The sequence below is a fragment of the Cylas formicarius genome, unplaced genomic scaffold (genome assembly GCF_029955315.1).
Source record: "Cylas formicarius isolate icCylForm1 unplaced genomic scaffold, icCylForm1.1 PGA_scaffold_12__32_contigs__length_19106922, whole genome shotgun sequence".
NCBI lineage: Eukaryota > Metazoa > Arthropoda > Insecta > Coleoptera > Brentidae > Cylas > Cylas formicarius.
This window is the reverse complement of record NW_026844225.1, coordinates 13,344,108-13,368,029: the sequence shown is the minus strand read 5'-3', so window position 1 is coordinate 13,368,029 and position 23,922 is coordinate 13,344,108. Positions and strand designations below refer to the sequence as shown.

General features: G+C 35.6%; 2 protein-coding genes across 2 annotated transcripts; both read right to left on the bottom strand.

Annotated features, from left to right (window-relative positions):
* Positions 1–561: 561 nt before the first annotated feature.
* LOC132695514 (neurogenic protein big brain) lies at positions 562–23,012 on the bottom strand. Its single transcript, XM_060659802.1, has 4 exons — positions 22,656–23,012; positions 18,753–18,879; positions 1,947–2,145; positions 562–1,885 (listed from the first exon to the last, which is right to left on the bottom strand). The coding sequence occupies exons 1-4, from the start codon at positions 22,978–22,980 to the stop codon at positions 875–877; spliced, it is 1,662 nt and encodes a 553-aa protein (XP_060515785.1). The 5' UTR covers positions 22,981–23,012; the 3' UTR covers positions 562–874.
* LOC132695516 (uncharacterized) lies at positions 5,323–7,442 on the bottom strand. The gene is made up of 2 exons (XM_060659805.1): positions 6,379–7,442; positions 5,323–5,421 (listed from the first exon to the last, which is right to left on the bottom strand). Exon 1 carries the CDS (start codon positions 7,360–7,362, stop codon positions 6,397–6,399), a length of 966 nt encoding a protein of 321 aa, XP_060515788.1. The 5' UTR covers positions 7,363–7,442; the 3' UTR covers positions 5,323–5,421; positions 6,379–6,396.
* Positions 23,013–23,922: the final 910 nt, after the last annotated feature.

The window sequence follows — 23,922 nt, the reverse complement described above, 5'->3', positions numbered from 1 at the left end:
TGGACAGAAGCAAAGATCTTCGTATTGGTCGTTGCTGCCCATAGAAAATCGACAATGGCCAAGATGGCATCTGCCATACTCCTATTGGACCAAATTTTGTTAAGGGATTGCTCTCTTTAAAGGGTGTGGTTAATTTGAACATTGGTCCAACATATTAGGCAATTCCTGGAGACTTAATATTCCAATCAGATTCTGAATATTTGAACAGCAGAAAGTTTGGTTTTGTTCTTAAATTTTATTATAGATTTTTGGTATTTATATAAAATTATTGTGTTGTTTTTGACAGCGGCCCGCTTGTATAACTATCTACTACTACCACTGCAAAATTTTTGAGTTATTTTTTCCGATTTGCTTACAATTTTTCCTTTTATTTTGCTTATTTTCATCTTGTACGCAGATCTATTATTTGTAATACTCATTATATTATACTGAAGGTGTAATAGTAATTTCAATTTACATTTGGGATGGGATCATTCAACCATTTATATTGCATTTTGAACATTTGCTACTGGTTTGGAATTTGGTTAAGTTGCCAAATTATAGATGTTACTAAGTAATTTCTTCATTGGTAATATGTATCCAGTGTGTAAAATTAAATAAATTGACGCGACGGCAGGGGTTTGTTGGCAGCTATAAAATATATACCTATTAACACCAATTACCACCGTTTAATATTTTTTATACATTTTTTTATTATGTGCACATGCACATCATTTTGCACTTCATATACATACACGTATATATCACAAATGTAAAAAATAACAAAAATCTTTATAAATTAAGGAACTACATGTAATATACATAAAAAACATATTTACAGCGTTTTAAAACATTTAATGGTGATTAATACTAAACGTTAATACTGAGCTTTAACTTAGTGCTGGGGATTGGGTGAGTGGTGGTGATGATAGGAACCAGAATTGGATGGGGGCGATAAAATTTGGTTGTTTTGCGGCGGCCTTGTCTGTGAAGGCCCACCAATAACGTTTCGGCCTTCTGGCGGGCCTGAATATGTTGCTACTTGTTTTGGCTGATAAGTTCTGGGTTGAGAACCTAAAATACCATACATTGACTCTGGGCGATTTCTGTTTGGTTTCGAGGGTGGGGGATTATTATCGCTGCTATCAGAGCTTGACGGATTAGTCCTGGTGCCGTATGCGCTTTCCGTTGAATATTTGTCCCGCCGTTGTCTTTCAGTTGTGGAATAGTTATCGCTCCTTAGTTGTTTTTCACTTGTGCCATAGTTATCTGATCTAGAACTTGTACCGGGGGTTATACCCCTTATTCCATAAGTCTGTTCGGTTCGTTGTTGTAATTGGTTTTGTAGATTTTGATTTTGTAGGTGATTTTGTTGATTTAACCTCATCGGGTACATGGATTGAGTTGGGACCAGCGGTCCGGATTGAGGGAGCAGGTCTCTATTCACAGCCGAGTTGGATTTCGTATAAACTGACTGCGATCGGTTTAAATTGGCTCTGGTCAGTGGTGGGCTTTTACAGTATAGGGATTTGGTACCCCCATATAAAGATTCCACCCTTTCTAATCTTGCCGGAGGTGCCGAACATAAGCTAGGGCAGTAGTTGGGTCTGCCGGTGTCTATCCCGCTCGCCGACCTATACGTGTTATACGTAGACCCATGAAATTTTGGCTGTTGCGGTTTATCTAAATCGTCATAATTCAAATCGTCGTCGGATGGAACGTGTGAGGATTCTTCGTCGCGAGCTTTTTTCTGTTTTCTGATGCGGTTGGGGTTGAAAATGTATTCGTAAATGAGTCCCGACGTCATACCGCCCAGCATCGGACCCAACCAGTCGATCCAATGTTTATTCCACTTGTTCAGCACAAAAGAAGGACCCAACGATCTGACCGGATTTAGAAACGGAATCTAAGACGATAATAAATAACGTATTAATTTTTAATGGAATGTTGGAGATACGGTTACTTACGAAAATAAACGTGCAAGCTGAATACGTGATGCCAATGATGATAGAGCTCGATCCCATCCATTTTCTATAGGTGTCCATCGACATAAAATATGAGAAGACAACGGTAAATGTCAAAATAAATTCAAGCCCGAAACGAGGCAGGGAGTCGAACAGTTCAACCGATGGCAGAATGTTTTCTTGAAACCTCGGTGCTGTTATTCTGCAAAAAATAAAATAACAATATTTAAAACGTTGTAAAAAGCTTTCTCGCAGGTTGGCATTTATTTCATGATTCCATTGATTCGTTTATTCATTTTTTACATTAAATTGGGCCTAATTGCGTTTTTAAAGTATCAAGCGAGTCTACCGAATAATTATGTTATCGGCACTAGGGATAAAAATCCGGCTACATTTAACGACTCCCCTTATAAAAATTGCCGCTTTGACGGGCCCTTAAAATCATTAAAGTGCACTTGTTCGCATATGATACGGCCATTGAAACTTTTCAACCCCGACCGCTAGTTTTAATTTCATTTTCATCGTTCGGTTTGCCCTCTGTGATCCCGCGACACGGATGATTAAGTTGGGGGTCTAATCCGACTATAATAACACTTTTGTCTAATAATTTTAAGTATGTACATGTATACAGGATGCCACGAAATTTACAAATGTCATATGTAGGGCTATTGATATTAGAGATTAGTAGGTAAATTTTCACGTCGTTCTTTATGTTCTATATGAAGAAGATGACGGGCGTCGTGTCACTCAGCACAGTTGGCTAAGTTTACTTCACTGCTGGCAGAATCCGGGACCTTATAAATTTGTAAACATCAACTACAGTTGGATCACTTCAATCCCGTTGCGACGATCAAATTGTCTCTTTTGGGTGATACTTGCTGCAAGGTTGCAATGAGTGGTATAAAGGAGTACAGACCACCACGCATAGTACACGGAAGAATCTGATGCGGGTGTTAGACAATTACGACGCTGGCACGTGAGGTTCAATGTTGAAGAGAACTTCGTGAAGAGGATTCGTATCGTTGACCACGTTTGAATGGTTTCTGCTGCAATGAGGTAGGAACGCCCCTTTGGCTCCACGTTATCTCTAAGAAAAAATTCCGTTTGCGAATAAGGAACCCGTCATCCAGATCCTGGCTCGTCCAGCAGCAAGTAAGGCATCAATTAATCAGCGTTTTCACATTTACGACCAAGGGCCGATCACTCATATTCGCACATAATCATTTCCACGATGTTTTCAATATTGGTTTGGTGTTTAAAATAGCGTTCCTTTTGGTCCAGGTGCGAAAAGTACAAAGAACATCACTGTCCCAAAGACGCATTGTGGAGCTCGTGAGTCTGCGAGGTCTTACTGTAGGAACTAACTCTCAAGCTGCCCAACTCTAAACGTCATCTCCGAATTCTGATCGTAGTGTTCGCTAGGTCAACACAACACGGAAAAGACTGAATGGAATATTACCTATCGTTCGACGTAAGTTTGATTTTCTGTCCAACATTTTATATTAAAAAAGATACATAGTATTAATTTTCAAACTAACATTCTGTAGCTGGCCAATTTTTCAACTCCCTATATCGCGTAGAATTGTGCAGATTGAAGGCGTAACCTTTTAAAAATTGAACTGAGGAGGCTTTTATTTGATGAAAATCCATTTATCAAAATAAATAAGAACTGAAAGTTCAGATTTTCACGAATTTATATATTTTGACATGACAATTGTTTCGACAACACCGTGTCTTTATCAAACAATTGTCATGTCAAAATATATAATTTCATGAAAATCTGAACTTTTAGTTCTTATTTATTTTGCGTAACTTTTTGTTAACGTTCTGTTTTTTGTTTCGACAACACCGTGTTTTTATCAAACAATTGTCATGTCAAAATATATAATTTCATGAAAATCTGAACTTTTAGTTCTTATTTATTTTGCGTAACTTTTTGTTAACGTTCTGTTTTTTGTTTCGACAACACCGTGTTTTTATCAAACAATTGTCATGTCAAAATATATAATTTCATGAAAATCTGAACTTTTAGTTCTTATTTATTTTGCGTAACTTTTTGTTAACGTTCTGTTTTTTTTGCAGAACTACAACGAGAGAGGCATTTCAGGAGACGAGACGTCTAGTGCAACATTTAATTAATATAAATAGTGTATTTGGTTAATAATAAAATGGCTCAAGTTAAGTGATATGTGCAATACAAACAACTTTTTCAATAAATGCGAGTTAAATTCTGAATGTGTTCTTCTTTTGGCGGTTAACCTGCGCACCTTTTCGCAATTCTGAGGATTATTCCTTAAAACTTGAAAAAATTGAAATATTTGCGCCAGCACGATGAATAATGTGGAAAAAAATCTGATTGGTTCAAGTTAAAAATGCCCCTGCGTCATCATAGAAGAAAAACGACATCAAATTTTGTGATTGGTCGATTTTGGCTACGCCGTCTGGGAGCCGAATAATTTTCGATACCTTCTTGTTATTTCTGTTCTGCTGGTGAAAATCGGCAAAATTTAGCGAAATCGAACCAATTTGGAACATTTCGCCTAAATTATTCTTGACAAATTGGTGGAAGCGCTATATTTTAAAAAATACGTTCCTCCTGATACTTTTCACACCTCCTCACCACTTCTGCTCTCCTGGTAAAAATAGACAAAGTTTGTTTAAATCTGGCAAAATTGTGCACAAAACGATCAGCTAGATAAATGTGCGCCTCCACCATAACTTTAAAAATGTTCTAGAACGTCATAGAATTTTGAGCATTTTTGCGGTGGTGCCAAATTGTGATAAATTTCCTAAAATGTGAGAAAATTCGATGACAAAAATAGACCCTTCTCCTGAAATTACGGAAATTCGGCACAATCTGGCAACATCGCGAAAAATGATGAAAATTCTATGATGTTCTAGAACATTTTCAAACATATGGCACGCATTTAAATAGACAAACAATATTTCTGTACAATTCTGGCAGGTTTTGCCAAAATTTGTCAATTTTCACCAGGAGAGCAGAAATGGCGAGGAGGTATGAAAAGTATCAGGAGCAACAAATTTTAAAATATTGCGCATCCATCAATTGGTCAAGAAAATTTTAGGGAATATGTTGAAATTGGTTGACTGTGATAATTTTGAAATTTCGCCAAATTTGACCAATCACAGAATTCGATCCTAACGCTCGCCGTTTTTCGACCATTTAAGAGTGGGGCGAATCTAGCTTGAACCAATCACAGATTTTTAGAGATAGTTTTTGATACTTCTTTGCTAGTCATTATTTGGGCGATAAAACGCCATCAAGCATACCAAATAATACACACGCTTGAACTTAACAAATTTATTGAGAATAATAATTAAAAACAGTCCTAAATGATACATTTCACTTAATAAACTTTCGATTTCCGCGTCTACCGTTTTCCTGCCTGTCTTGGACGCAAAGCTGAACGGGATTGACGACTTCTGGAGGGTTGTCGGTTCCCCAAACAACGCACAACTGGAAACACAAATAGCAAACTTATAAATAGTGTTCTCCGTTGTGCTGCATGTACATGCGCAAGGTCAGTGTTTAATTGACAAGATGTCTTCAAGATGTGCGTGTGTGTTTTTGTGTTTGTTCTTCGGTTTATCCATGCACGTTTGCATGTCTGCCTTTGTGTATGTGTTGCTGCTTGTACGTGCATTTGTGTGTTCGTCTACCTGTCTGCTGGGTGTATGTGTGTGTGTGTGTGCGTGTGTGCGTGTGTGTGTGTGTGTGTGTGTGTGTGTGTGTGTGTGTGTGTGTGTATGTGTGTGTTGTGTGTGTGTGCGTGTGTGTGTGCGTGTGTGTGTGTGTGTGTGTGTGTGTGTGTGTGTGTGTGTGTGTGTGTGTTGTGCGTGTGTGTGTGTGTGTGTGTGTGTGTGTGTGTGTGTTGTGCGTGTGTGTGTGTTATGCGTGTGTGTGTTGTGCGTGTGTGTTGTGTGCGTGTGTGTTGTGCGCGTGTGCGTTGTGCGTGTGTGTGTTCTGCGTGTGTTGTGTGTGCGTGTGTTGTGTGTGCGTGTGTTGTGTGTGCGTGTGTTATGTGAGTGAATGTGAAAGTCAATGTGTGAGTGAATGTGTGAGTCAATGTGTGAGTGAATGTGTGAATCAATGTGCGAGTGAATGTGGGAGTGTGCGTTTCGGTACGTGTGTATGTGTTGTTGTACGTGTGTAGGTGAGTGTGCGTTTCGGTGCGTGCGTGTTTAATGGTTTATCTGTTTACTGTTTCTGTATTTGTCCTTTAATGTATGTGTATCTATGCATGTGAGCGTGTTTTTGTTTGGCTGTATGAGTGCACATGTGTTTAACTGTGTGTTTCTCAAGGAAATAAGAATATGATTGAGGCGTCAAAAGTTTTTACTATCAAACATTGTGTCACTAAAAAACACAAAATACAATTCAATACATTCATTGCGAATTAAAATGCTACTTAACAGTCATGGAAGGCTTTCTTCAATGAATACTCATTGAGATATTCGCTTTAGGGGACCCGTCAAATTGAGGCTGCACTTTAGGAATTTCCTCAAACCACCAAGGCTCTTCTTTTTCTTCTGACGGCTCTATTGGTGAAGCAGGCTGTAAGGGATGAGAATGACTGATAATACCCTCAGAGCACTTGTTGTTGCTGCAAACTTGATCGGCATTACAATTACTCTGATCGTAACATTCTACACGGTCACATTGCGAGTAAATGTCCATTGGATTTCTTAGCTGATTCGCTGGGCAATTACATTCAAATGTATGATTGCTTGCGTAGCAAATACTGCTAGCATCGCAAAGGTGGCGATCTTCACACGGATTCCAACAGCTTCCGCCTCTACAGGCCATCCAGGTGGGACAATCCGAATCTTCGGAACATCGATAGCAATCTAACTTAGATTTATCAGCCTGATCGTATAAATGCTGATTGGTCTCCACGCAGTATTTCAAGTTACTTTTGTTGATCACATTAACACCGTTACGATAAAAATGCCGCCAGGCATTTCTAAGTTCATCGCATTTCCACGGATTAGGATATATATCCAGTTTACGAGCGTTTAAATAAAGCAGATGTTCGGGAACGTTGACGAACTTGTTCGACGCGATTTTAAGCAATTCCACAAATACTACGTCGACGAAATCAAATGCACGCAGGTTGTTGTTAGTCAAATCGACTTCCTGCAACGGATAGCTGTATGAAATTGCAACCTTGCTTATAAAATTGTAACTAAAATCCAGAACGGTCAAATTAGAAAACCTGTTTGAATTTAGCAGCATTCGGTCCAACAAATTATATGATAAATTAAGGTTTGTTAAACTTGATGGGAAATTACTCATTGGCACCGTCATCAAGGAATTTCTACTTAGATTAAGGTACCGAAGACCTTTAATCCCATCCAATGCATCTTTATCGATATAAACTATCTTGTTCCAACTCATGTCAAGTGTTAAGAGTGAAACGTTTTCGAATACGCCATTTCGCAATTCTCTAATCGAATTAAACGCCAGGTGAATGCCCCTTAATTTTGGCAAATTTCTAAACGCACCTGAGGCTAGCACCTCTAGACCACTGTTAACTCCGTAAATAACTTCGAGTACAGGAGAGTTTATAAACGCACAGGTAGGTAACACCTTGGTGCGTTTGATTTTCACCAAAGTCGTACCTCCGTCGTAATAAAATCCACATTCGTCGAAACGGCAAAAATTTAGTTGTAACGGATTGCACGCATCGATGGGAAAACAATAAAATTTAAACTGACTATTTGGTTCGCACAATGAAGCGAACCCCAGTATTTTTTCACGCAAGAGGATGAGCAAAATTAAGGCGAATTGAAAACCAAACATAGTTAATCTGTGACTGACTGATTCGCAGCTTGCAATATCGATTTGAGAACATAACCTTTAACCCGCAAGCGAAATTGATAAACTCTTATATTGACAAAAGGATGCATGCAAGTGTCGTTTTCACGAATCACACTTAATACTCGATAATGAGTTACAAGTAAAGCAAAATCGTGAAGGGGTCGGTGTTTTGATTGGCGGCAAATGGATCGATTACCTGTTTGGACGATTCAAATTAAATTCAATTGATCTGAAGAAGGTAAAGAGGGTATTCCAATTTTCAGGTTGACTTGTGGTAATGTAAATCACAGAAAGATTAAACTAATTCGAAGCATAACAAAATGCGTTTTATTTTACCCTCCTTTCGTATTAAGTGATGACAGTGTAGCGTGCGATTGAAGTTGACATTTTTACTAATTTCTCTAGTCACTGATAAACCAGATTATAATTTATGATTTTCGTAATGGTTGTGATAATTATTATAATACGACCAAAAACATAGTGCATTTTTGCTTTGAAGATTTAGATATTTTACAGTACCTTTACCGCAGACCTTCACAGGACCGTAGTAAAACCCATTCCAACAGATGTTTATTCTGCATTAAGTGGGTCTTAACTGAAATGGACCGTAACGAATATTTGTACAAACTTGAAATTTTTATTTGAAACGTAAATGGATCGTTTTAAATTTGATTAAGCATTGATGCTGAAGAGGCGTTTATTCTATCATGTGATATGTACCGTTCTTAAGAGTTTAATGTAAAATCTTAATCTTCTTATGTATTACGGAGGTATTTGAATGTGATCGTTTCAGTAAGTACGTACTTATGCACCTGATTCTCGAGCTTTGACCTTGCGAGGCTGTTTTCACTGGATATTTCACAAGGTAAGGTAAGTACCAGCACTCTATTTATCGTACAGGTGAGTTTGAAAATAATGTGTCTGTCAATTAACAACAATCTTCTTCTTGTGTTTTTGGGTCTTCTACATAGTTCTTCGATTTGTAAATAACTAAGACTATAGATTAGAATCGCGGTAGATAAAGGTACGTCAGAAGAATACAGATAAATATTTATTAGAATCTTACACTTTTTGAAGGTTCCTGTTTTTTATCACTTTAAAATGTGCTTTGAATGTTTACAATTTTATAAGAAATTCAGAAGAGGAAATAGGAACAGCAATAAAAACAAGTGACATCATCAAAGTTCTGAAGTCAACTGTAAGAAAAATTGTTGTAAATGGGATAGTCAAGAGGAAATGCTGGTACTTCACGAGCAACACGCAGATTTTATTAGGCGTATAATCTCCGACGCTTATAGAGTGAATAGTTTTTAAAATTAGAAGAACTGCATAAAAAAGCACTGACATACTTAAACATAAGTTGTGCGCACTTTTTGGAAATGGAAAATGGAAACGAGGTTCGACACTTAATACAAAGTAAAAAAAGGATGGTGTGATAACAGCAACAAGTGTGTACCAGACGTGCCTCCTTCACGTGGAAAACGCATAATAATTCTTCATGCTGGGTCCAAAAATGGTTGGGTGGCCTTATTTTCAAGATTCAAGTGCGGATTTCCATGAAAACATAACCGCGGAAATATTTGAGGACTGGTTTGAAAATAAAGTGATGCCAAAACTAGCGCCAAATACTGTTATTGTGTTGGATAATCAATCAAATAAAAATGAAATTAAAGAATTTCTGTACGTTAGTGGCGGAGTTGATCATTGAACTAGGTGGCGACAGTAGCGATAGTCACGATTTTTTAAGTGACTGATACTTATAATGATACTATATAGAAATGTAATGAAATAGAACGTAATGAATTGTTACTTTGTACTAATTTTTTATTTACATGCTTCAAGAATTGCTCGGCGAAAAAGATTGAAAACATACTTGTTAGTGTGAGTAGATGAATTCCTAGGACGGTCCTGGGATGGTAACGGGTAAGGGTCCGCTCGGCAGGGGCTGCGGTTTTGGAGTAATAAAAAGTAGGCAACGTTATTCACGGGGCCGGTTGTAAAAGCACTATATTTCTGGTCCAAGTATATATGTGGGCATTAATGTGTGTATTACTCAATCGAAACAGAGAGTGGAAGTTTCAGTCCGACCCTGAACCTATTTAGAATTGGATCTCGCGCGATAACTGAGTAAAACGAGCAAATGAAAGTTTCAATTTTAATATACCTTTATGTAACGTCAATAAATAAACTGTCCCAACATTTGTACGAGATGGCCTCATAATGGGATGGTATGGGTACTTTTAAACCAGTAAAAATTGATTAAATGAGATAAAAGTTATGTATTTAGCCGCTAAATTCTCTCAACTAACCAAAATTATCACAGGACTAAAGAATATTAAAAAAACAAATTCTTCAGTTTTAGTATTTTGCTTTCTATAATAAAATGTCAATTTGCAATGCAGGGTGATCAACTTATATAATCCATATAGTAAACTTCAGATAGATTGGAACGATATTTTCCCATAAATTACGTATTTCGGATTTAAGAACTCCAATCGTTCCTAAATTAGGCTGTCATTAATTTACGTAATTGTAATATAATGTGAAATAACAAATAAAAATTTCGCAATAGTTTATATTTTTAATGCAAAATTTGCCGGCAATTCTTCTAAAAACGTCAGAGGGTATGGGAGAACGCATGGTATGGAACGAGGGTATGGGAGAACAACGGAGTTAACTAACATTCCAAGGAAGGAACGATGTAAGTGAATTGTTATTAAAATTTAGTTTTAAAAATATTGACAAGGGTATTTGCATTAAAGATATCCAACGGTTGCTGGAATGAACACAAAAATATTTAACTCAAATTTATTAATTTCGCGTAGAAAAGCAAAATATATATTATTTAAACACTGTAGCAGTAGTAACAACGATCAGCTGCAAAAAGTACCGTAGTAAGAATGATCTCTATTTTGAAGATAATTGTACAAAAAACAACTAGTTGAAGTGTTAAGAACCAAATGTATTGGCCCAAAAATGCTTACGAGTAGATAAAAAGGTTAATAACATTATTACATCATCATTGGTAGACTAAGTTTTACGGTACAATAATGATTAAGCATTAAGAAGCATAGCACATTTATTTCGAATTTTATAAAACACAAGTTCACAAGGGTTCAAAATAAGACTATTCCGAATTCATTTGTTTTTCCTATACAAACAACTTCTGCCAATATTCAAATTTTCAATAGCGTATTTTCATATTGTTTTTAAAATACTAAACCAATTTTATAATTAGTACTCCGTGTCTATTGTTACCCGTTTTCGAAAAAAAAAACAATTGTATATCGGAATATTCAATGAATGAAACAATCTATTAATTAATCAGTGACCGAATTACGACAAATCTACCGAAGCAAAAAATTGAAAAGGGCACATTATTTATTAATAAAAACGAATTGAATTGTATTTAAAATAAATAACTACATCTTTTAAAATTTTAATTTTAGTGACTTGAGGGCATTATTATCAGATCTAACTTACCCTGTATCGTGAATGATTTAACATATATAATTCTATTGAAAAAGTGGGAATCCTGTATAATATTCAGTTTTGTTTGTACCAAATTTTGAGCATTTAAGTTTGTAAATTGTTGGATACAACTTTACCAATTTTGAATGTCCAGCGGTTAATCTCGAGTATTATTCAGCGTATTTGCAACAGGATACAAAAGCGCGTGAGAACGTGCAACAATACTTTTGAATACGCATTTCAAATGTTAAATTAGCCGGTGTAGTCAATTCACATGGTGAGCTTCACCGGGAAACGTATTTGGAATACACCGAACTAAGTTGATCCATTTAAAGTCCAAATCCCTCGACAATGGGCGTATGTGGGGCACGTGCATATTCCCAATACGGGGTGAGAACGTCCACGACTATTTATACTCACGGTTCATTTTTTGAATAAAAGTTAATGCAAATTATTAGAATGAAAATCGCACCGAAATCTACTTAAAAAGCGAAAAGAAAACGGATCTGAGGGAATTTTCTCGAATTCTTCGTAGGCATATCAAATGATATTTATGCTTATTATGAATTATGGACAGGGAGAACGAAAATGCCGATGAATTCTGCGAAAGCGCGAGACGCCCAATTAAAATTAATAATTCCACAAAACTTTCTGTTACCTACGCGATTTGTACGTAACCAACCAAGAGTGTTTATGAATAAGCTTTCGACGACGACTTTTCATAGTTTTTCCGAGAAACGCAAAGAAAATAACGATGGTGTTGCTCAAACAAACACGAATAAGGAAAAAAGAAAAACCAAATGCACAAAGTATTTGATAACTCGGTAGACCAGAGCTCGGACTGGTGGTGTTTAAGCTATATGATCGAGGAGGCCATGCAATGAATCCAACTTCTCGACGGTAATGCAGAGAAGCTGAAACCATATTTGTTGGATCTCAATGTTATCAAGTTCTTGAAGAAGTTGGGGTAAACCATTCAGCAGAGTTTCCATATCAATCAATAGGTTAAGTGGTTCGCGAAGAAAATACGGTTCAATGGTTTTGGTTTTGCACTTCTCGTACCCACAATGGATGAACTGTTGACGATGCACCATTACTGCAAAAACTAATCTCAAAAAATTTGGATCGCCCTCTATGGCTTCGTTCATAACTGTGCAGTAGTTTGCCCTTTTCTTCTCATTGGTAGCATTCAGGTTTCTTTCTTCCAGTGCACTTTCCAATTCTCATATTTAATACTACCACTAGCGTCAAACCGTTCCATTATAAACTGAAGTTAGTGCCTAGTGTACGTCTAGTAGGGTACTTCGCCTTGTAGCCTTACTGCCGACAAAGCATTTTTTTCCACCTCACTCAGAACATAAATCATAACAAGTAATTCAGCTTTAGGAGAATCCATGCTAAGCTTCTGTTTTATTTTACTGATATCCCTAACAACTAATGTTATAGCAATAGTCTCAGAGTCAGAAAAAGTTAAAATAAATCGGGAAATATTAAAAATAGGTATATGGCATACTTAATGAAAATTATGGACTTTTGTAAAGCCCTACAGAAAAAATAATAATATATATGATGTGCCATTTAAGAAAATCGAGACTTTTCAATATAAAATAACCCAAATATATTTATTTATTTTGAATACTCCGTAGCACCTAATTCAAATTCTGTTGCACTTATCTTTTACGTCATAATGCTAATATCAAAGATGAGTGATCTATCTACCTACGCTATCGTATTTTTTTGCAAGTGTTAAAACTAGCATGTTTTCAGAAAAATTAAAATATTGGATAAACTATTAGGTTCAAGTATGTATTATTATTAATAAAAAAGTTGACTAATTTTAAAAGGTATTCAAAACAAAATTCTATTTTAAAAAATGTATGATTTATGTATACTATGAAATAATTTTAAATTGTGCATCCTAACAACTTTACGACTTTTGTATTTACCATTTTCTCATAATTTTTCAAACTTATGAGATAATGAACTTCACTTTAACTAACTTTCTAAAAGAACATTTTTTATATTTTTTCAAATTTGATTTTCTTTGCTCTTTTGGACAAAACCAAAACTAAGCTCGCATCCTTATTAACTAACATTAATATTTTGATAATATAATAATAATTTAAAAAACTGGTTGCACCGTCAAAAATTGAGAGGAGTCCTTATATTTTCATATTTGCCAAAAACCGGTGGAATTAAAACGTAATTACGTGTTGTTTTTTTAAAAAAATTTAGCATACGGAAAATGTGAATAAAAAACGAGAATCGCAGCCAGTATTTTTTTAAGTAACGTACACTTTTCTAACCCTATCCTAGACAAAGAGGCCCCCTGCAGTGCGAACGCCTCACTCCCAATAGTCGCACCAGTCACCTCATAGGGTGTTTATACTGGCAATAAATATTTATTTTATATCTACCACAACTGTTAGATTCGTTTTTTATGAGCCGCGGAACATCATATCTGACAACATGCCGCCCAGTGACGGACCCCAGAGGTCTCAGTCCGCGTAGCGCCATCCCTTTCTATCGATTTAAGTAAGAGCGAGCGAGAGGGTGAAAAACGTGACAATTGACGATATCAGGAGTACAACGGCGTGATTATGGGGCCGCGTGACCCCAAATTTGTGTCCGAGGGGTCGTGCCATTGTCACTTTTTTATTTATAAGGGGTGTGTCTCATGAGATATGCAGATTTTATAACTAACCATTGAGGAAATTGGCCAATTCAGGGATTAGGGATTACAATTTATTATACCGACCCCCCCCCCCCCACCCACATTTTTGAAAAAGTGCAAATTGAATTTTCTATATTTTTTTTCCATTGCAATTTCAAACAGTAGATATTCCGTAGTGATAAAAATAAAATTACTGTAAACAAAATGGTAGAATATTTTTGCCAGAATTTATACAGAGTTGAAAAACAATTCAGAGCGGTTCGCGTTTTAATTTCGGAATCTCAAACATTACTGAATAAACTTAGGGATAAAAAGGCCAAATGAGGAGTTCGCGTAATTTGATTTGATATTTGAGTAATAAGAGCAAGATTTGTATTTAACTGAGACGCGGGAAAATACGTTCTCCACGTAGGGAACATTTTCCACTAACATCTGTTGCAATCCTCGCAACCAAAAAACAATTCCTTTTTATTAATTAACAGAACCACTTAAAATCCAAAGAATCAACATCCGGAAATTTATTCACACACCTGCTGATCCGTAATGATATATTAAGTTATTTCTAAAAATTCTTCCCCCCAAATTCTCATCAGTTGTCGGGATTTCCGGGAATTTTACCACCACCTTCTGCAAAACTCAACTCGACTCTGTTTTGTTTATATTTTGAAGCCCGGTGTCTTCCTCCACCCGGTTTCACCATTCCATGTGAGACCACCGAAAAAGTAATCGGCAAAGGTCGGCTGTGTACCAAACGAATGAAGGTTGTAAATATTCCTTTGCTTCTCCACCCGCTATTATTTAGATAATATTGAGGATACAATCTTTTAAGAACGACAGATGTTCGCCATCCTGGCCTATTACGTTTCTCCAGGTAAATTACTTTCAGGTAGCTGAAAGACCCTTTCTTTGTCGACCTTCTTTTATACTACGTACAGTTCATGTGTGTAGTAAGAAGTTTAGGTTGGATTTTATTTACGTTTCCTTATACAAACTCCGAAATGAATTTGAATAAACTCGCCTTACGCATCCTGCTAAAGCACGCTCTTAAAATAAGGGAATCGGAAAACTTGTTGCCAAAACATATAGCAAGAACTGTCCGTGATCACCACGGATTCTGAGCAGTAAGCTTAAACGCGTTCCAAAACAAATTGTTAATTATAATACTCTAACAAGAAGAGAAAAAAATTCTTCCTAAAAATTAGAAGTTTTATTCAAATGTAGGAAAATTAGTTGTGTTTCTGTGGCGAATTCAAGCGTGTTTTTGTCGTTGGAACAAACCTTACGAAAGAAAGACGTATTCGGCGTACAAGAGCCCGCCCATAATGTCTCCGATATGCGGATGAACGGAATGTTTTAAACGCAACAGCTGAAAACGGCAGGTGGGAGATGCGTGCTTAAAGCAGACCGATCTTGCCCGACAGATGGTTTTCAATTTTCTTAAACAAAACCCACTTGATAAAAACGGGCAGATTCACGGCGATATTGATCTGAACGCTATTCACGTGCATTTTAACATTTTTGGATTAATAAGAAAACCATTTTCATCAATCAAAATCAACGACAGATTTGCCGTGTTTATGCACACAACGCGTGCCTATTTAAAACGTTAACAGATTTTGATCATAATTAGTGGTCCATATGACGTAATTACTGTGTGCAAGTTTCATCCCGTTATACAGAAAACAAAATATGTCGACAAATTATGTAAATAAATGGGTTATGTTCATAGCAACTTTTCATTTCATTTTTTTTATGAATTTATCATAGTCTAAAGGCAATGACCATTTTTTGAGGAAAATTCTGTTAAGAGTGCGATGGGTGGGGATTACTTTCTTTTGTAATACACATGAATACTTAATGGCAGATACAAAATAACGAATACTATTATTATTTAGAACTACCTGTTATTTAAAAATAAAAATTAATCTGTATTTTTGTAGTTTTTTCAAAAAATACAAAATATTGATCAAATAGACCTATTTCGGTAAATATGTATTTATACACTATACCATTTTCTGACTAATATTTTTTTAAACTAAAAACTAGGACTCAAATATTTTGAATTTTTAAGTATATCAATGTTACTTTTTGTAAAACTTCTGGATTCCTCCTGCGTCGGTTTTTGTTGAATCGAACTAGTTAACGTTTCGGCAATCATTAGCTAGTTCGACTCAACAAAAACCGACGCAGGAGGAATCCAGAAGTTTTATAAAATGTATACAGTAGCCTATAGAAGTTTCTTTGAAAAAATATATCAATATTATTTTTTACTAGCATTCTTTGATCACCAAATAATAATGTGCAAATAATTTCAATAAGAACATATCTCTCACTCGCCTCACTGAGAAGTTATGAACAAAAAACAGAAGATTTATGCAAAGGGAAAGGATAGAAATTGTTCAGAAAAATTCAAACGTTGGTTTTTTGGCTGTTGCAAAATAACAAAAAATAAATTTTAAACCAAATCAGAGCACTTCAGCATATTGCGGACGAACTACTTAGGTATTCCCTATTAACCTTTGACACCGTCCAATTGCTTTATTGGCATTTTAATTTAATTCGTCAGTGAATACCAAGTTAACAGACATCCAACAGTTCAGCGATCGTTTTTATTAGCGTCTATGTTTAGACAGTTTTGTTCCGACGTTCGTGGAGAAGATGAATCCTAAATGCGATAAATGGTTATTCAACAGCGTAATTAATAATGAAAAAAAATATCGTTACGATCCGCAAATAGGCTCAGGCCGAAATTAATCCAAACAACATTAATTGAATTAAATTGAATGGAACATATGTCATTAGTTCGTAGGATTAATTATACGCACTAAACAAACTGAGTCTGTATAGAATAATTTGACCAACCATCACAATAATTCCGAACCCAAACAACACGCACCACAGGATGTTTCGAAAAAAATATTTTTTTGATTTATCTCAGGTTGCTTAAATATTGGACGGTTTGAAAAATTTGATTCGCATAATTTATTATTAACAATTGGAAATTTGGCGGGATTGGAAAGTGAAAAGCAAATAAAGCAAATATTCCAAATATAAAATCATTAAATTTTATAAAAGCAAATATAAATAAATAAGAAATATTAAAAATTGTGGTTTTATTCGATTCGTTCAAAACACTGGGAAAAGAAATAAATGAAATAATAAATGGTTGCCCTCATTGTATGGTCTGTTCATAGATATAAGAAAGTGAGCAATTGCTTTTGAATGGGATTACCCAAGGGTGGTCATTAACATTCAATACAACAAGATTATTACCTAAAGTTTCGGAATTTAAATTCAAGTAAAATTGTGGTCCGTAATAGAAAATAATTTTATACCTACTTGTGTTTAATATTCTTTGGTTTGGTATACTACTTCGTTTAAGTTTATTAGCAGTCATTCTTATTTCGTGTTTAATACAGCGTGTGTTGATTCGTATGCGAATTATGCAAAATATGTGCGAGTCTAGTGTATCTCAGGAGATGCTCCCGCACAAATGTAGAAAACACTATCCTATTGAGAGTAAGGAAGTTATAAACAATGTTTATTTGACTCTCATTGAACATGGTGGCAGCAAACAAGCATCTTTAGAAGAAACGGCCACATTGGCCAAAATTCCAACATAAATTGTATAGAAAATTGTGAATAATCCCATTTCAGGGAGGAAAAAAAGAAGCGATGCTGACATTTTCTCGAGTGTAAATGAAAGTAATCAAGATATAATACGGCGTAAAATTTACCAGTTATACGAGGAACAAAGCGTGCCTGCATTAGATATATTAATTAGGAGGCTTGAAAAAGATGAAACCGGTGTTGAATGTGGCAGAACTACCTTATGGAATTGTATTCAACACATGGGTTTTAGATTTAAAAAAATTGACAAAAGGCAAGTTTTAATGGAATCATTTAGAATTCGGAAATGGCAACTGGAATATCTAGAAAAAAATAGGATTTACAGAGAACAACAAAGGCCAATTATTTACTTGGATGAAACCTGGTTCGACACTGATGATACCCCGGAAAAGGGTTGGGTTGACTCAACTGATAAGTGTAAAACAAACGGGCCATCAAAAAGAGGTAAAAGAATAACTATTTTGCATGCTGGCTCTAAAGATGGTTGGATTTTAAATGGACTTTCTCTGGATTACCATGAAGATACCACCGCTGATTTATTTGAATGTTGATTTAAAAACAAACTAGTTCCAAACATGCAAGTTATTATAGTAGACAGTTAACTAAAACCCTTTCCTCGTGTGACACAAAAGCAACAATCCAAAACTAAATGCCAAAAGCCAAAGCTTGAACCTACAAAAGGAATACATCTGTGATAATTATGCAAAATATCTAGGGCATACAGTTTTAAGGCTTTCACCTTACCACTGTATATTTAATCCCATTGAACATGTTTGGCACCAACGGAAATCTGCCATTCGTCGTAACAATGTTTTTCCCTGTGTTAACTCCAATGTTCTCAAACTTATAGAAACCGAAGTTTTTAACATCCCTCCATAAAGTTGGGCAAATTTTGTAATTTTATATTAGATTTATACATAAATAAATAAATATTGTTTAGTATCTTTCCTAAAAAAACCCCCAATAATTAAATTCTAAGCAAAGTACGGACCTGTTCGGCATATTTCATTCTTACAGCTTGCCCGGGTCTTTCCTTAATTCGTGTCAGTTAGTCACTTTCTTATATCTATGAACAGACTTTACCTAAGTATGGGTTTTGTAGATCTGTAATTGTTAATAACAACCTATAGGAAGACTTTTTTTCCAAAAATCTTTTATATTGGACTAGACTACTTAAAAGTGAAAAACTCACCCGTAAATAAAGGCAGCCCCACCAATTCCACCCCCGCATTGAGCGAGGATGAACATGCCGGTTCTCAATATGGATATCCTTTTTATTACCCCCATTGCAACCGAAACTGCGGGATTGACGTGGGCGCCTGGAATATTAGGATAATCTTAAATTTAAACACTTTAAATGTCACGACCTCGTACCAATAACAGCTTATATACGGGGCCGTGATTTTGGTCAGCATTAAACGTAAAAAAAAACATCAAAGCAGTGTAGTTTGTCCTAAATTTAAAATTGTTTGCTACTAAAAAAATGTGCCAAAAATCGAAATAATTAAAAATGTATACTTAAAAATAGTTGTTTTTAATTCAACCAATTTTATCTCTTTCAAATTTTCAAGTAACTCAAATAACTTCTTTAAAAAATCACTTTTTATTAACCAATATATATGCCAAGAAGATATAAAACAACTAAGTCGAAGTAAGGGCTATACTTAAGTTGCTTGGAAGCAGGCGATAAGATTTTTTAAGAGGTAAGTAAGTATACCGATTCTAACCGACACTTAATCAACTACGTGTGAACGCGATCGTAGTATACAGAATGTCCACAGCGAAAGGGAAAATAATATGATAATAAAAGTTTTGAGATATTTCGTTGTTAAGGAATCTCCTCTAATCCAATATTGAGTGTTTTAATTATCCAGTGTATTTTGAATAATGTGTCATTTAAGTCATTTAATTCATAGACTTTCAACCCGTGTTCCAAAAATTGTAGAACACAAACTATTTGGTGTGTATGTTTAAAAGTGTTTTGATAAAAAATTATTTAAGACAAATACTTTTGCCATAAAATCTTTCTATTAAGTACCAAAAGCTAGTTTCAATCCGATTTTGTGTAGTCGTCTTTTTTTAATGTAACTTGACTTATAAATGTAGATATTAGTAAGCACTCTTGTATTGTAAGTACCTGTTGGTGCAGGAGCATAAATAAATACATAATAGAGCTTCTCCGTCCACCAAAATACGTTATCGCTACTGCTTTTGGTCTCGAATCCACATGTGGTCGAAGTTCGTCATAAAAAGTGGTGTCAAATTTAAACGATGACGCGCACATAAATAAGTTGCCGCTTAAATGTCAACCAGCTGCGTTCAATATGCACACACATCCCGTTTATGGAAATAAATAAAAAACAAACCTTAATATGCAATACGAATACAAAATTCAAAGTTTTTTTCTTGGATTCAAAAATCAGGTTTGTAAATTTCTCTAAAAAACTTATAAAAGGCTAACAATATTTTGTGTGTACATCTTTAAAAAGACAACTGAGTAAGTTTCGTTATTTTGATCTTCAGTCTAAGAAAAGATTCGCATTCGCTTTATTTTTAACCTTAAATCAAGAGTAGGCATGAGTCGTAAGATAAAAGATTTAAAATGGCTAAATATGCAAAATCGATTAAAGCTCCATTTGGTTTGTCACCTGCATAAAATACCCAGAAGCGGAACTCCACAATATTTACTTTTAAATCTACCACTCGACTCAACATGCAGCATTATTTGAAACTGTTTTAAAGATTAGCTGGTAGATAAGAGCTGAGATTTGGGCTTTTTTGGTTACTTTCTGATTATCTACTATTAATTATTTAAATAGGCTTAGTATATTTTGTAACTTGTAGTAAATTAATGCTGTCAATTATGGCCTCTTATGACATTGAATACTATTTAAGGGACATTTGCAATTTAAACAATTCACGCAACATATCAATTGACTCTGTCAACAATCCTATGGGTTACTTAGAACTCTATCTAAATCTTGAAATAATGGGTTCCAATCTAAAATTATCGCTGAGCGAGCAACTAGCTATCTTCAAACTATCATACAGTTTTTGGCCTGGCTTTAACGGAGATGGATAGTGATATACTCCAGAAAGTTTGGAATTTTTGCTTTAGATTTTGTTGCAATATTAGAAAATTTAACAGAAACGTCTGAAGCTTAAATCTTTGATATACCTTCACCTCCTCAAACGACGTATCCTTACTTAATTAGAAAAATATGTTAGAAAATTCTAATTTTCATTATAAGGACGTTTTTTTTTTATTATAATGATATGGATTGTATAAGGAACGTGAATGTTCCTTGATTGTTTAGAATGGTGGCCACGAGGTTATGTTTAAAAGCGCCCTTTGGGTGATACTTCACCTATTATTCTATTTTGTTAATATTATTCATGATTACATTTTAATGTTTCTTGTTTTTTGGATAGTAAAGATGCAATAAAAATATTAATTTAATTTATACATTTTTAAAAAGTTTTGTAACTTCCCACAAAACATCAGATATTTGAGATAGTAGTTTCAATTTAAGTTCCTGAGGTCAAAAAGATATTTTTTGAATAGAATTAGGTCTCCATACAAAGCCATGTATTAATCCACTCTGTAGAAACGAATTTCTTACTCTCTACACCGAAAGAAAAAACGGCAAATCAGGTAACAAAGTAAGGAATGTAGGCCGAAAATTGCTTTAATTCGGGAGATAGAACGGGGAGAAAAGAAAAGTGATGTGGGACGTCGGTACGGACTTACACTGTCCACCATCTGGAAGTGTAATGAAAAAATCATTCAGGCCGAAGGGGCAGGCAGTTCTAGTAAAAAACTAAGGATGCTAAAATTTGAAGATTTGGATAGGGCAATGTTGCAATGGTTCCAACAGCAACGTCTTAAAAATGTACCACTCTCTGGACCTATCGTAACACTAAAAGCAGAAAAGTTTGCTGAACAGCTCGGCATTATCGATTTCAAGGCTTCGCAAGGATGGTTGGGGAAGTTTAAACAGAGACTTGGTATAAATTATGGACAGATAAGTGGCGAAAAGTACATTTTTAATGCTGACGAAACTGGTATTTTTTACAAAATGACGCCAGATAAAACCCTTAAAGTTCAAAGCGAAGAGTGTGTGGGTGGAAAACTTTCTAAATAACTTATAACAGTGCTAGTAGCTGCCAATATGAGTGGGAGAGAAAAAAGAAAGCTAGTCGTGATGGGACAATCAACTAACCCAAGATGTTTTAAGAAAATCAAGCATTTGCCGGTCACTTACAAGGCAAACAAGTCTGCATGAATGACATCGCAAATTTTTGAAGAGGAGATACGGAAATCGGATGCAGAATTAAAGGGGAGGAAAATATTACTTCTCTTAGATAACTGCCCCGCACATTCCCATATGAAATGATCGAGTCCGAAGACAAATTTTCCATTAATATGCTAGATGCAGCCAACTTTATTAGTAAAGCTTGGAAAGAGGTGACAGCAGAAACAATTCAACACTCCTATCGTCAAGCAGGACTTATTACAGAGACAAAATGCGAACAGGACTTGGAAGATGATCAGCCGCTAAGCAAATGGAAAAAGCAGTTTCAAACAATTTACGTTTACGAGTGAGGAGCAAGAAAGGGTGAGGAAGAAGATGAAGTAATTGATCTGGGACCACCACCAACCCTTCAGCAAGCCCTATATTCAGTTAAGCTGCTAGAGAAATTGGTGTATTGGCATACTAAAAAAATTTAAAAGAAACTGACCGATTATTTAAAACATTAAATGTAGTTGTTAAATATTTATATAAAATGTTCCTAAGTAGATGTTATATAGAGTTTCGATTGTAGATACTTGGATATTAAACATCTGCACTTGTGCAATGTTTGGAAAGATACAGAATACGAAAGACCTCATAGTGTGAACTGCTACACCTACAGGATTGATTTTGCTAAATTGTTTCAAAACTGAAGCCTGTCACCAAAGCCGTGTTTATATAATTTGCTTTTAGTTTTGGCGTTATATTTTGTTTTTGTATGTTATAATGTCATGGAGGTAAAAATGTTTCGTGGGTTAAGCAAACAGTTATGCTTCGGTAAGTTAAGACAAAAAAATTACCTGATACGTGTCCGAAAATGTGAGTCAAGAAGGTCATCGCGAAACCGGACGCCAACGAGGTGGCCAACAGGGCGTTATTGGAGGCCGAGCCTGCAGCCGCGCCGCACACCAAAAACACGTAAATAAAAGACGCGAGACATTCCGAAATGACGGATTTCCAAAAATTAAACGTAATTATTTCCGTGCGGAACGGAACTTTTTTCGCCGCCCCCGCGCCGCCTTCCACCGTTTCTTTTCGCACGGATTCGAATTTTTCAAAAAGGGCGGCGAGATAAAACTCGACGCTGTCGTCGTCGCGTGGCATTATACGATTTTCGTCCGGCATGATTATTATTAACGTTCGCCCTACCGACCCAATTCACGAAACCGAAGTGGACATTTATTTGAAATCAACACGGGGCACATGGTGCTTTTATCCCCTACCACCGCGGATGAGACCCAATCGAAAGGCGGCAAAGTGCATGCGGCGGGTGACGTCACGTTGTGCTTTTCTTTCGAGAGAGCCGCTCCAAATAAAATGTGCAACTTAGCCCGTTCAAAATGTGCGCGATGACAAAGGAATGTGGCGTGAAAAGAAATCGGATATTTAGTCGACGCACCACGTGAGGGTTAGGAGGTCTGGACGATATTTGTTAAATGTTTATTATCCATAAGCTCTTACAAAAGTACTGGAATAGAAAAATAACATGAATATCGAATCAAAAAATCCACCAACCAAAACTAAACGCAACTTTAAAGGCGGCAAGCAAACATTTTCTTTGCAAATATATTAATTTCAGGGCCCAAAACTAAACACCACTAAAAAAATATGTTAACTACGTAGCGTAGATACAACGCATTTTTTTTTATTTCAACCAGGTGTTTTTTTTTTGAAAACTTTTGAGGCCTTGCAGGTATTAATTTCGTTTTTTGATCGTCCAGTTTGACAAACTAAAACTGAGCGCTACTAAAAGGATATAATTAGTGCGGTGGAGCGGATAAAGTGCATTTTTTTGCAAATTTCGATCAGGTGTCATTTACTTTTCCCCTTTTTTGCATTTAAAAGTTAAAACTAAATTCGGACAAATTTTAATAATATTTACCTTTTTTCTCAAAAAAAAAATATTTTCACTTTTTTAAGTCCAATGACTAACCAAAACTAAACACACCTAAGCAAAATATATTCAGTGCGGTTGGAGGTATAACGTTTGTTTTTTTATTAATTTCAACCAGGTGTCGCATTTTTTTTTAAACTTTGACATTTTGCGGGTACCAATTTCATTTTTTA